Source organism: Lacerta agilis, chromosome 5, assembly GCF_009819535.1.
Source record: "Lacerta agilis isolate rLacAgi1 chromosome 5, rLacAgi1.pri, whole genome shotgun sequence".
Taxonomy (NCBI): Eukaryota; Metazoa; Chordata; class Lepidosauria; order Squamata; family Lacertidae; genus Lacerta; species Lacerta agilis.
In genome coordinates, this window is record NC_046316.1 from 46,558,272 (window position 1) to 46,573,491 (window position 15,220).

General features: G+C 40.3%; 1 protein-coding gene across 3 annotated transcripts in view; it reads right to left on the minus strand.

Moving 5' to 3' along the window:
- The window catches only part of ATRNL1 (attractin like 1), a 505,113-nt gene that overhangs the window by 364,983 nt on the left and 124,910 nt on the right, over positions 1–15,220 (minus strand). For all 3 annotated transcript variants that reach the window (XM_033149571.1, XM_033149570.1, XM_033149569.1), the window contains 3 exons: positions 13,279–13,492; positions 9,435–9,623; positions 340–558 (listed from right to left, as the gene is read on the minus strand). In XM_033149571.1, the coding sequence (XP_033005462.1) occupies positions 340–558; positions 9,435–9,623; positions 13,279–13,492 (622 nt within the window). The remainder of the gene's footprint in view (positions 1–339; positions 559–9,434; positions 9,624–13,278; positions 13,493–15,220) is intronic.

Below are 15,220 nucleotides of genomic sequence, written 5' to 3' on the forward strand. Positions count from 1 at the left end.
GCATCAAGATGTGAAGTTCCAGAACCTCTATTTATTCTGTAATGAAAAACTGCCTTTGTATCTAGCTGAGGTATCTGTGATCTATTAATCATGGATTAGAACCAAATTAGAATAGCTGAATAAGTTCAAGGGTTCCACATAAATCTGCTCTAGAGTTCAACTACTTTTCCCTTCTGCCCTTGACTTTACTTCTTCCACCTACTTGCTTCTTTCCTCTGCTTCCATTTACTTTAATATTCGGAACCTGGCAGAAGGGGTGTGCATATATATCTGCTACCCAGCACAGCAGTTCTTTAAGTTAATTGCATCTAGGTAACAATAATAATTAAGAGATCCTACCTGGGCACTGGATAAAAGACCAATCATAATTTTTCTCTTTGGGACAAAGATTGTTGTCAAGAACCATCTCAGTAGAATGTATCCCATTCAACTTCATTGGCCCCCTTGAAGACCCTTCCACACAATGGCCTTTGCCTGTATTGCTGGGATCGTTGCACCATCCACATCCTGGGTGTTCCAAACATTGTCCACACGTTCTCAATCCAGAGCAGTTTTGAGCTATAATACACAAGTTATAATCAACAGTCTTTAAAAGCAGAGTATCTGTGAGAGGTCTCTAGTACAGTTAATGTCCTAAAAACGGCTGAAAGTAATTAAACTTTTCTGCCAGCCTTTTATACTGCTTTAATGCCAATTATTCTGAAGAAAAGCATACATTACTATTGCTATAAAGGTGATAAAATACTGAAGATATAATATAACAAGCAAAAGTTGTTTCCTCCCTCTGAAGCAGATGTCCACAACAAGGTATGCAATGCCCTGTTTAAGAGGTGTATACCCCCACCTTTCTGCACACATATAATTAAGGCATTTAACAAACTAACTCCACATCTAAATTTACCTAAACTTCAAGTGCAGATCAACAGTTTTATAAGCAATAAAAACCAGCACATCCAAATTCAATAGTATTAAAAACATGGAAATATACAGTGGTTCTTAATGATACAATCCTACAACCCATGGGGGTGATTTGGAAGACATAAGATAGTGTGTACTTGACTTTCTATAGCCTGTAGAGAGGAAGTCTTCTACCAAAGGTCTTCCTTGAACAATGGTGCAGCTCTCCATCACCATGACTGTCCTACAGGTAGTAGTCCATGACCCAAAATGGGGTTGTTTGGGAACATACAACTCTGGTGTGACAGGGTGTCCAAGAAACTTCAGGAACCTGGGCTCCCACACTACCTTCTCCAGTCAACATATTCCCTGCCCCACAAGCACAGCCAAAAGCTACTCAAATCAGTAGCTGTTGTGTTTCATCCCTTCCCATTAAGAGTTTCGAAGAGTTTTGTTTCTTCTAAAGAATTTGTTTGGCTGATTATATATTTTCCCTAGTAGTTTGAGAGTGGTTCCCAATTTAGTTCCAAATGGTGAGATATATCAGATAACACAATGTCGTTTTACTAGACCAAGTCCTCTCTCTCAAACCACTTATGTGTGCCCTCTGGGATCTTGTTAGAATCTTGAGCTCTCATTTTACGAAACAATACCAGAAACAACTGTGTGCTCAAAAGTTTCTACTTTCCAGAGTTCATGTAATAAAAATAAGGTTGGTTATCTGTCAAGTCCCTTGATTTTCAAGCACACTTCACCATTTGAGGCTGCAACTCTAAACTCAACAGGATTTAATTCTGAGCAAACTTGCACAGGCTTGTTCTGTAAAGGAGTGGCATCATTTTAAAGCTTGTACAGCAGAATCATAAACAAGTATATTCCAAGTTCAGTCTCGCTGTGTTCATAGAATTACAGTCTGCGCCTCAGTTTTCGAACATTTCGGAACGGTCTTCCGGAATGGATTACTTTCAAAACTAAGGTACCACTGTAATGTGTTCACAATCCTTTTCATTGTGGGAAGCTTCACACATATGTGAGCTATCTCTGTTTCATATATTGTTTCAAACTATGCCCAATGATTTAAGTCATGCACTTATCATTTAAATAAGCACAGACAATCTTTTGTTATAAACTTACGGATGACAACCCCTTTCTCGCTACTATACATAGGGCAGGGGTCTGCAACCTTTAAGACGAAAAGAGCCACTTGGACCCGTTTCCAAAGGAAAAAACAACAACTGGGAGCCGCAAAACAATTGCGACATTTAAAACATATATAACGCTGCATATATTGTTTCTTACCTTAATGCAATAATAATAAATAACGTATAGGAGCCAATGCAAAGTATAATTAGTAAAAACAACAAGAATAAGTTCTTACTTTTTTGCATTGACTCAGGGGCGTACCCAGGATCAAAACTGGGGGGGGGGGGGCAAGCCATGGTCGTTCAGGTTGTGACATTTCAACACGGAGAAAAACCATGAAAAATATTTTCCTGGTTTTCCTCCTCTAAAAGGCAGGGAGGGGTGCGCTGGAGGGGGAGCCCTTCACAGCGGCTCATCCCCACTTGCTTTAAAGGGACATGGGGACGAGGGGAGAACGCTCCGTTTCTCCCCTCCTCCCCATGTCCCTTTAAAGCATGCGGGGATGAACCTGCTTTTGGCATCGGCGCGGGGTGGTGGAGAAAGCAGCAGCATCCCCGCTGTTTTCTCCACCACCCTGCACCTTTGGGATCGGAGGGCAGCGCGTGGGGTGGTGGAGGAAATCCTCCACCAACCTCCCTGCCGCCCACCGATCCCAAAAGCAGGCATCGCAGCTGCCTCCCCGCACCTCCCGCCGAACGCGGTGGGGGATGGGGAGAAGCAGCAGGAAGCGACGGGGATGTTGCTGGATCGGAGGTGCTGACACGATCCAGCAACATCCCCGTCGCTTCCTGCCCGCCTCCCCCCATCCCCTGCCACGTTCGGCGGGAGGTGGGGGAGGCAGTGGGGATGTTGCTGGATCGTGCCCAGCACCTCCGTTCGCCGAAAGAAGCGTGTATGCATGTGTCAAATCAGGCTGTGCCTACATTTAAAAAAAAATCAGAATAAAAGTAGCAAAGATAACTTTGAGCTCAGCACTTGATGCAAATATTACAGGAAATTGGCATGTAAAAAATCAATCATCAGTACAACAAGGAGCATGAATTAATAGCAACTGACAATACAGTGGAACCTGCCCCCCCCCCCGAATCAAAGTGCAATTAAAACTTCTATGTTGTGGGTAATGTGCACTACACTAACGGCTGATTAGGATGTTTATTTTCTGTACCAATTCTAAAAGATGCAAAGAAAGAAGAGAAGGGACCTGACCTATGCTTTTAGCATCATTTGAAGGGTCACATGGATTTGAGCAAAAATATCCTACTGACCACTAGAAGATACTCAACTAGGAGAAATATACCCATTAAGTTACTCATATTTGTCTGTTGCAATGTGATGATTTTCTTCTTTATTAATGTAAATCATTTACATTAATAAATAATCCTGGCTGGCGCAGTTTATGCCAAAGCATAACCTGTTAAGAAATATGTTTTAATCTGTTAAGTAATATTGCATTATGTATTTTATCTCAAACACCACCCTAAACCTCACTGTCTTGGAACTTGAGAAGATCATACACCCTTCAGAGCAGATAAGAGGATGTGGGGGTCTGCAAAAATGAAGGAAAGGAAGATGGCAGTCCCATTTGTACAAATGGACACCCACTGTGTAAGGGGAATGTCCCAACTACATAACACCCTGTTTTATACTTTTGATAAAATTGACCATCTGAAATACTTTTGGGCTATAGCCACCATGCCCTGTTGGGCTTCTCATGGGCATTAACTTAGCCACCATGGGAAACAAGAGTTTCCAGACTAGATAGGTCTTTGGTCTCATTCTTGTATTTAGACTGATGTAACAGTTTTTGATGCACTGCTATGGGCACAATGGTTTTATGGAAAATGCAATTCAGTGTATATAAACAAACCAACTATTCTACATATGGGCCAAAATGGTGGCATTTATATAATAGCTGTCAACTTTTCCCCTTTCTTGAGAGGAATCCTATTCAGAATAAGGAAATTTCCCTTTTAAAAGGGGAAAGTTGACAGCTATGATTTATATAAACCTCTGCTTCTACTTAAGTTTCTTACATTTGTGATTAAAGGTTCTCTCTGGACTGCCTTCTATCAGTCTATTTTTCAGATCAGAAATGACTTCATACTAATAGCACTAGCATAGGAGCCATTTGCAGATACAGATTTAAGAAAGTTTCTTCATTCTTATTATAGCACATGTTTAATAGAAAATATTTATATTAAAATATGTCACTCTTGTTGACCCTGGATTTATCTTGCCATTATTGACATTAAGAGAACACAATGCCCTCCAGAACCGCAGAGATGCTAAACCATAGTGCAGAAACAATAAACAGTACAATGGTAACATCCTGTCCTGCTATTAAAGGAAAGCATTAAAAAAAATTACTGATGCTGTAGCAGCATTCACTCCTTTAGAAGGAAAACCTAAGGAGCTAACTACCTATTTCTTGGCAGTCATCCATTGTTTTCCCCATAATACCACAGTGCTCTTTGGAATACTAATATATCTGATGAAGTAGAATATTCTTGTATTGAAGTCCTTGCATAATAAACTAGTGAGTATAATCTCTGGCAAACCTTTTTGTTGTTGTTCTTGTTAGACAAAATTATACATTTGTGGGGGAAAGCTTATAACCACCCCACTTTTTTAAACATGAGATCAAAATGCAGAATGTGACAAATATACAGCCACTTTGGGATTTGAAGAATGAGCAATTAAGGGCAGGGATCTGCATGTGAAAAATATAAAGGAGAAATAGGATTCAAAGCTGGCTCTTTAAAATCCTCTTCTCTCTTCTCCCAATTCAAAGAACAGCAGAGGGTGAGTTTAGCTTGCTGAACATACTACTTAATCACCACTCTAGTAAATGGTGCCATACTGCTATTGCACTTCTATACAGAACAAAAGGAGAAAACACAAGCCTTTCATACTTTGTATGTCAATACATTTCCACAGCATTCATGTGATATTGTAGAAATAGGATGAAATAATAAGCAGATGTAATATAAACTACATAGGCACCAAGCGAAAACATTTCTCTTTAACCAGGCCTTTGGCTGATTATCATTCCATGTCCTTTCGAAGTGAGGTTATTGATTTGTTTTTGTTCTTGCTTTATTATGTATTTTGTGTTCTCATTTTGTATTTTGATGTTGTGAACTGTCCTGTGACAATAAACAATAATAATACAAAGCACAAAGAAATGGAATGTGTTACATTGCTCAACTTTGGCTTGCCATTACATGCATGAACCTGAGGCTCCTATATTCCTTCCACACACACCTTCCTCTGGCACAGCTGTGTGGAGATTGAAAGCCTCACTTCTTTCTTCAGTTCTAAACCACAGTTTAGGGTTATACCCCAAACCTAAATTAATTTTCACTATAGTTTACTGAAATAAACCATGACTTGAAGACAGCTTGTTCCAGTAAACTACAGTTAAGAATAAACAGTTATATGTGATGTCATATCTGTCAAGAAGCTACGTTATACTAACTCAGACCATTGGTCCATCTAGTTCAATATTAACAAGACTGACCAGCAGTGGCTCTCCAGGATTTCAGATTGAAGCCTCTCTGAGTCTACCTGTAGGTGTCGGATATTGAACCTGGGAGCTTCTACATGCAAAGCAGATACTCCACCAGCTATGGCCCTTCCCTAATACGTATGTACTTATAAATTTGTGGAATAAGAATACTGTAAGCATTGGAATTAACTGTCTCCCATGATGCATTTTGTTTTGGTTGTGCTTTTATATTAATCTATTTTCTTCTTAAAACAAAAACAAAAGGAAACAACTGAACAACAGCAAACATTCCAAAAGTAAAAACAAAACAAAACCCATGCATGGCAAAGTGTATCATGCACATGTCAGGTGGTTTGCTATGTGGTCTAATAAAACTGTTTAATTGAAGGGAAAACCACTAAAATTTTACATGTGAAGCTTTATTTGTCTCCACCTTTGCATGTTTCATAATACTGAGGAACCCTTTCCTGCATTTATAAGGTGGTCATAAGTATATTCCCGAGGAATGGATGTTCTCAAAGTTTCACATTTTTATTGTGACTTAATTGCCTTCAATAAGTAAAGGTTTTATTTTCCTTCTTAGCTGTGAAAATGAATATGAAAATGTATTCACAGCTATGAAAATATATAAATAGTCTCATTCACACAGTTTATGTGGAAAATTTGCTCTTACACACTGACATTTATGGTGTTATCAAATACCTACTGCAGTCTTTAATCAAATATACTGCTATGAAAAATGACACAAAGTTCTTGCCACTCTTACTAGATAGACATTTTATGTGCAAATGAGCAAGAATTAAAATAAAATAATTTATGAAATGTTTGTTTCAGAAGCAAGTCATAGGAAAAATGTGTTTTACAGTTTTGTTTTTGTTTTCTTTGCTCTAAAACTTTAAATGGCTAGGTTCTGATAAAATGTCTTATGGAAATTTAATTTTTTGTATTGGCTGGATAGAAAATACAATTTCAGAGAGAGCTTCTTCCAATATGATATTGAACTGACATGCAAGAAATCCTATTAGGTTTATTTAATATAAAATTTTATAGACCTGCCTCAAATGACAACTAAATTAAACATAGTTTTTTGCTGTTCTTCTTGCATGTAAGTAAGCTGGATGGCCTTCAACTAAATACACAGAAAGGTCTTTTAAATATAGAGCTCAACACAGCACCCACCCACCCCAGAAAACTCCAAGACACAAAAACAAGGCTTATATGCCATGTGCAACTTGATTTCTACAACGGTATAAGTTTGTCAGGTAGCTCTGCAGAGCTTTGACAAACTTAGAAGCTGTGGTGGGATCTTCCTTACTCAGCTCAATAACAGTGAACTTGTGTAAGCTATAAGTCAGGCATGTGACCAAGAGAGAAGGGGTCTTCAGGACTCCTAACTTTAATGGTCGAAGCTGAAAATTGGATTGGTAGTCAGCAGTATAGGAAGCAAAAGGTGGTACATTGTGAACCACATAAGATAGGTCCAATGGTATCTAGGTCATATGACATTATTCATGTTACAAGCAGATGCCTCTGTACTTCCATTTAGGTCAAGCAAAAACAACCCACTTCTCCCACTCAAAAACTAGATGTATCATTAGTTAAGGGTTGACCAGGCAAGGACAAAACTCCAGTTTCTTTGTACTAATATTAAGCCTATCCAATCCATGAGCTCTGTACAGTCTGCCCATTGCCAAAGGCCAATGTTTTGCAGCTCTGTTTCCTTCCATCTTGTTTCGTGGTGTAGCAGGAATAATTTGGTGCTAAATGCGCAAAAGACAGTGGAAATGATAATCGATTTTAGAAAGCACCCTTCCATCTCACTGCCACTTTCCATTCTTGGTAACATGGTTGTAGTGGTAGAGTCCTTTAAGTTCCTGGGCTCTATAATTTCTCAAAACTTAATAATATTGATGTTGCCTGACCAATTTATTAAAAAGGTCCATCAGATTGTACTTCTTGCGACAACTAAGAAAATTTAATTTGCCAAGAATTGTTGATCCAATTTTACAGAGGTACCATTGAAACTGTTCTCTGTAATTCTATTACTGTTTGTATGGCACAGCCTCTAAGCTGGATAAGAAGAGGCTCCAGCGAGCAGTTGTTCTTGCTCATCCTGTTCCTTGTTCCTGACTCCTGGCTTGTTCCTGACTTGGCTGGTTCCTGACTTAGACTGTTCCTGACTCTGGTGCTGATACCTGACTTCGGCTGGCTTCTGACCTGGACTGTTCGACCTCGACTTAGCTGACTCTGACTGCTGCGCTTCAGCACGCCAACTTGTTGGCACCCTAACAGATTGCAGGTGCTGCCAGCTCTTGCCCAGTAGCCATGGCAGGGGAAGGGTCTGGTACTGGCCCTCAGCCACAGGAAAACCCCAACTCCCAGCTCTGGTAGAGGCCACAGGGCTGGGAAAGGCAGAGATCTTGGAACCGCAACAGCCTACCACTTCTCCTCCCCCGTTAGCTGCCCCAAGCCTGGCCTTGAACGCAATATTGGGACTCCCGGATGGACGTCAGCTGCGATCGCAGAGCTTAGTGGACTCCAGTGCCTCGAATGATTTTCTGGATGAAGACTTAGCCCAGCAGCTAGGCCTTCCTTAAGTAGCCGGCCCGTAATCACGTCTCTTACGAGCTGCAGCTGCCTCTAATTGTTCCCTGCGTCTCTCAGCTCTATGCTCTACAGCTAAGAAGGGGGGGAGCCCGCCGGTTTCTCTCCTCACAAGGGCCTGATTCTGGCTTGACTTCCTCCTCCTGTTCTGGTCTTTCCCCTTCTCCATCTGATTCTTCCTCTTCCGAGGAGTGCCGCCACCAGTCTTCTCCAGGTATGAACTCCTCCATTTCCCCAGATTCTTCCGTGGGTGCAGCCTCACCAGGGGGGCTTGCCACCACTCCTCCTCCTCCTCGTCTGGCTCAACCCTGACACACACTTCAGGCCACAGAATCACCAACACGTTTACTGAAGAATGTCAGATTAACGTGATTGGCTCCAGGAGTGGTCTAACTTTGCTTTGCTACCAAAGCTATCCCTGATTTACAGGTAGTTGGGATGGAGAAAAAAGGACAAGATTACTGAAGCATAGACAGAGTACAACTATATATTTGCTTTACTAGAACACTAACTAAAAATGATTGATGAAACATTCCAGAGTGGCTAGTGGTTAGAAAATAAAGTTCCTATTGGTCTGCCTAGACCAAACTTTCTCAACCTTAGGTCCTCAGATGTTCTTGAACAACAGTTCCCATAATCCCTGACCACTGGCCATGCTGTCTAGGAATGATTGGAATTGTAGTCCAACAACATCTAGGGACCCAAGGTTGAGAAAGGTTGACCTAGACAGTATCACCATTCTGACTGCTAGTGGTTCCCCAAGATCTCAAGCAGAGGTAATTCTAAGCCTGCTACTCTACTAAACAGAAATGCTGGGGAATGAATTTTGGAGCTCCTACATACAAACCTGTAAGTTCTCACCTAGGAGTATGGCTAAAAGAATGATCGGTTCAAATTTCAGCATAGTTACAGACTCAGTAAGTAGCCACAAGAAACTGCAAACTCCATTTTTATGGGCAAAAGGGCATCACCCACAAACAAGAGGGAGGTAACAGCAGACGTGGCAGAATTCCAAAGTTTGCAACTTTAGAATGTGCACACAGTCCCATGCAGATTGAACATGCTTAGTAGCAACAGAATGCTTGCTAACCTGGGTGCGGGGAAGACGACGTGAACATTGGTAAAGAGAATGAAATGAAATAGCTAGAAAAAGGACTTAGCTAGAACCTGGAACTGGAGCAATCCACAATGCAATGTTTTCTAGCAGGTACTGCTTGTTATATAAGTTTTGTACTACAACTCATTAGCATAATTAGCAATCTTCATTCACAAGAATACTTACGAGAACAGGTGGTAGTCTGCCACTCTAGACACTGCCCGTATGGAAAGGAGATTATGTAGGCATTTGAATCAACACATCGCTTTGTGCTGCTACACCACATGCACTCCATGCCACTGCTTGTGCAGTTTGAACACGTCGTCCTTAAGGAACACGGCTTTTTGCAGGGCCTTGCATTTTGATTTGGACTAACTGAAGGAGAAAGAAAGTGAAAGTAGAATTTCAGTATTTCCTCCCCACTCATGTTATAAGAGTATATATGATACTACACAAATATTTTTCCTTTACTTTATTCAGGAATGCTTTCCCTTTGCTACATGTAGGGTTTTGCTCTTTGTGTTTTGTTTAGAGTTTTTCGGTTACATTTATAATAATTCACACTGTTCCTTCTACAGTTTAAGCTTGGGCTGCATTTTTTTCAAGGAAAACTATAATATACAAACCATTACCATTTCCTTCAGTTATTAGTATATGTGACATAGTAAGCCATACACATACAGTGGTACCTCTGGTTACGTACCTGATCTGTTCCGGGGTGCCGTTCGCACCCCAAAAAGTACGCAACCAGAGTGGCGATATCGCGCATGTGGGTTTGCCGTGTTCATAACCCATGCAATTCGCAACCCGCAGCGAACACAACACGAAGTACGACTGTATTGTAAACCTTGACTGTGTATACTTGAATAGGTACAGTGAGGCATGACCTTTTGGTTCTACTGCATTTGTTAAATAGTGCATAAACAATAGCTATTTACTTCACTGGTGATACATTCTCTCTTAAACAGTGTGCATTTTGTCTAAAAGTATGATTTGTCAAGTGAACATCTGCCCCCTGCCGTATATATTTGCAGTTGCTAAAAATTCAAAGAGAAACATTTTTTAAAACATAAAAGAGAATATTTTTCAGCACAGTATGCATTCTGTCTTGCTTGGTATCATGCATTGCTCAGGAAACCAAATCAACTAGCTACATAAAACAGAGAGGTAGAAATGTACTATTTTTTATTTTTTTGCTGTCAAACAACTGAAGTATGAGAACAGAGTAATTCCCAATTACATACTGCCCACAGAAGCATACCTTTTATTATTAATGCACAGCAATCTATATCTTTAACCACCTGATGCATTAACTAATGTTTTATCTGTGACAAACATTATTCCAGTTTTCTGGAAGGCAACATTCCAAAATAAAAAGAGAAAGGATCTTGCAAATTGTTCCACTGTTTAGAAATCTGAGTTTATTAGCAATTGTTTTATAATAAAACTAAGAAAGGCAGCAAAGATTCTCAAAAAAGCATAAAATCTGCAACAGAAGAAAAATTGGCAACTGCAAAGAGGTCTATGCTTCAAAAAGCATCTAACATCCACACTTAAATTGTAGTTCCTGTCTTTTTATAGGAAAAAAACAAGATCACAGCATCTATTGTTCCAAAATGCAGACAGTTATATCAAGAGAATCAATATCATGAAACAAAAAATGCAATAACTTGATAGCTTCATCATTTTCAGTAGTACAAATGTGTGCATAAGTAAGCAAACAATTTGTAGAATTCATGTTTTATTTATGATATTTAGTAGTTTTCATGACAAGCTCCTTCTTTATATGTGAGTGCATAGGAAAGAAAATTATGTAAATCATCCAATTGTGTTGCTTTGAACTTCAATTTTTATAGTACTAATTTAACAGCAAACTATTCCTAATGGACTCACACAATCACCTGTAACCATGCTGAATTTACGGCTTGATAGCATAAAATACATATGGCTGTTTACCATCATGGTGTTACATGTCAATCACATTCAAATCCAGTATATAGAGAACATGTTCCTATGATATTTCCCTTTATAGGATATATTTATTCCAAACAACTGTGGCTCCTCATTCCCAAAACAGAAGAGTTTATCTATTTCTGTTTGATCTTCTCTATTCTAAAGCATCATACCTCCATCTAATGACAGTAGAAAGGCTCAGTCCTTTATACCAAGCTTCAAAAAAATCTTTACAATAGATTTATTCAAAAGCCACTTTTCAATATTGCAAAAGAAATCTAAATATAGCAACCCTAGTTATATGAAACTCTGTTCATATACTCATGGAGCTGGTGCAACAGCTACAGCAAAATTAGCTGTTCTAAAAGGGTTCAAGGGATGAATTCTATCCCTCAAGAGGAAAAATGTTCAATGTCTGCAGGTAGTGTAAGTGAAGTGATATGGAAAACTGCCTTATTTCTGCCATAAAAGGTAAAGGTAAAGGGACCCCTGACCATTAGGTCCAGTCGTGTCCGACTCTGGGATTGCGGCGCTCATCTCGCGTTACTGGCCAACGGAGCCGGCATACAGCTTCCGAGTCATGTGGCCAGCATGACTAAGTCGCTTCTGGTGAACCAGAGCAGCGCACGGAAACACCGTTTACCTTCCCGCCAGAGTGGTACCTATTTATCTACTTGCACTTGACGTGCTTTCAAACTGCTAGGTGGGCAGGAGCTGGGACCAAGCAACAGGAGCTCACCCCGTCACGGGGATTTGAACCGCCGACCTTCTGATCAGCAAGCCCTAGGCTCTGTGGTTTAACCCACAGCGCCACCCGCGTCCATATCTATCCATTAAAAACATTTTTAGAGTTAACTAACAACTTACCCTGCCAAGGTATCTCAATATCAGACTTTCCACTGCATTTTTTGGGGTAAGGTTAATAAACTTAAAATGGATATTCTGCTATAGATAATATATGTGTTATGAGACATATTTTATGTACTCCCCAACTATTTTCAAAAGATTAGTACCGTATTTTCTGCTCCATAAGACGCACTTTTTTCCTCCTAAAAAGTAAGGGGAAATATCTGTGCGTCTAATGGGGCGAATGGTGGTCCCCGGAGCCGAATTGCCCAGGGGCTGAAAGCAGATCGTGCTTTTTTTTCTAACAAAGAGAAAAGGGGGTGTTGAAAGGACCCCGCTCAGCAGCTGATCAGCAAGAGATTGGGAGAGAGATAAGAGTCCCTGGCTCCCTTTCGGCTGCCCCCTTGCCCAGGCCTCCATTGTTGAATGTGCTGCAGAGGGAGGTTGTTTGTTTCCCCAGCGACATGTGACTGGGTGATTAGATTATCTGTCTGGAAACTGTAGAAACGGCTCCCTTTCCTTAAGAAGCTGCAGAAATGTGAGTTGAACCCCATAAAAACGGGGCTTTTCCTCTTTGCTTTTCCCCCTTTGCAAAGAAGCTTTGCTTTTCCCCCTTTGCAAAAAAGCTGCACAAATCTGAGCTGATCCTCAAAAAAGCGCTTTTCCCTTTGCAAAAAAGCTGCAAAACTTTGAGCTGATCCTCAAAAAAACAGGGTTTTTAGAGGAGGAAAAAACGAGGTGTGCCCTATGGTCCGGTGCGCCCTATGGAGCAGAAAAATACAGTAAGTATTTTGGAAATTATTTGGGATAATTCTCACTTAATAAAATTCAGTTCCCAGTATTGGAAGGAGGATTAAATTTTCCAGACATTAATTTATTCTATAAAGCATACATTTTAGTGTGCACTAAAACTAAACCCATGACTGTTGTTTTTAAATGCTTACTGGAACTTTGTAAAGCACATGTTCAGAAACTCAGAAAATGTGGATTGTGCAAACTGAACAATGGAAAAGTGCTTTCAAATCTATATGAAACATTTCTCTGGACTGAGAGACTCCCCATTCTCAGAGGAAGAAGCTATGGATTCAAAGACTATCTCAGACTAGGAGAAGACTGTTATCTCTGAACCAACCTTTCTTCCAAAATTCATTATGCACATACTGTACTAAAGAAAACATGCTGGAGCAAATTGTTCCAAAAATAATATTTGCAATATGGTAAGCTCTCTTACCGACAGGTTTTTCACATACGAGGCCATCGGCCATAGCCGTACATGGATTTGCTTTCAGACCAGCAACCTCTGCCCTTTCAAGATAAGCACAGAATCCAGAGTCATTTGGTTCTCCAGGAAGCCACTGCAATGTTGTGTTCGTAAAGGGAGACATATCATCCCATCCCCAATAGGAGATGTTGATTTTCCGTAGCCCAACCCAGGGTGATATTTTCTGTGAAGGATGAAAAGGGGAACCACATGAATCAGTTGCATTGCTTTCTCTCTCAGCCCTCTCATCAATTCTTTTGTATTGTTTCAAATACATTCATGGTGGTTTCTCCAACCATTTGTGCATATGTGGAACATATTTTATCCTGTGTATTAGGTCCTCCTAAAAATGCTGCAGTGTATAAAGCTTCTATTCTCTTAAAGTGAATTCTGCTCTAAACCCACGATTAAACTCTTCATTCCACTTTCACAAAGTCTCAGATATACAGTATATGTGCCTTCCATTTGTAAGATTACACAGAATGAGTACAAGGACAAAGCATTCCACTTAGATAAGCATGGGAGGTTCCACTATACAAGATGAAAGGCCAATGCCTAAACCTCACAGTCCAATGACTTCCAGTTGCTAAAACAAATATGGCTACACAGAACCCCAGGACATTAGTGGTCCAGATTGCACACACAAGAACATGGGGGAACAAGTACTGCCTCCACATTGGTAAGAATGTTCCAAAGAGAAAGGAGAGCACAGACCACCAGGACCTGGATGTTAAACTATTTGTTCATTGGTATTGTGTTGACTAAATTATCTGCTCTGCTGTATGCTTCTTTGAAGGGGCATAATCGGAGGATAAGAATAAAATTAAAGAAGCTGAACAAATATTGTAATGCAACACGATCCACTGTAAATAAGTGTTTCCTGATAAAATATTGTCTTCCAGCATACAAACCACTCTCTAGTTAAGAATGTAGGGAGACATGAATCACATAGCCACATATTCAGAATGTGTACAAGAGGAACTAGGTTGAGCCTTGTGAACTGTTCAGTCATGATCCCTGTCTTTAGACTGAACTAGGTGTGGGAAACCCTTGAATTGTTTTGAATCTAGGGAGTCCCCTCTCCTTTAAATACGCACACAAAATTCATCCTTAGATCACAACTTTGGAAGGATGGAGAAAATGAGGGGTAGTCTAGAGTATGAGCATGATAATCTGAGTATGGTAACCTCCATGGTTATCATATGCAGAAGTGGGAGGAAATGAAGTACCGTAAGTGGTGTCAGCCCTGTAGTTCTGACATTACTACTTTACTGAGAGGTGGTTTCCAATTCCATGAATGAGAGGCTGTGTGAGTGAATGACATTCAGGATATGCAGAAGACACAGTGCAGTAGTGGACAGTGTGGTGAGGCAGCAGCACTCACCTGACCTTCGGTCAGTCACTGCTGCTTACCAGAAGAGGGAGGGGGATGGAAGGTTACTGTGCTGCAAATGACTGGCGGAGCCCATCCAGTGCAATGAAACTGACCAGAGGTCAGCTGAGCCCCACTGGCCCACAACCACCATCCTCTGCTATCATAGAATAGCTGTAGTTTGCAACATTGTCAGTTTGCTGTTCAGCTACTGAGTGAATAATCAACACTCACTAGTTGGGCATTGGGCACTGTATTGCTTAGAAAAGGAATCGAAATGCTCTTATTATTTTGAGCACTTGATATTGTAAGTATCTGACCATTACTATTTTAGAATGCTGATTAATGTTCTTGTTTGCCTGCTGTTCTGAACTGTTGTTTTTGGTGTGCTTTTTATTACATTTATGTAATCTATTATTAATCCCTTGAGTAAGTCAATGTCTCGAAATTATATATCTATTTCCACCCAGGAACTAAACTCTAATTTTTTTGGATCTTCTGTGTGCTAGGTGCAAATTGGGCATGTCATTTTAAGCCATC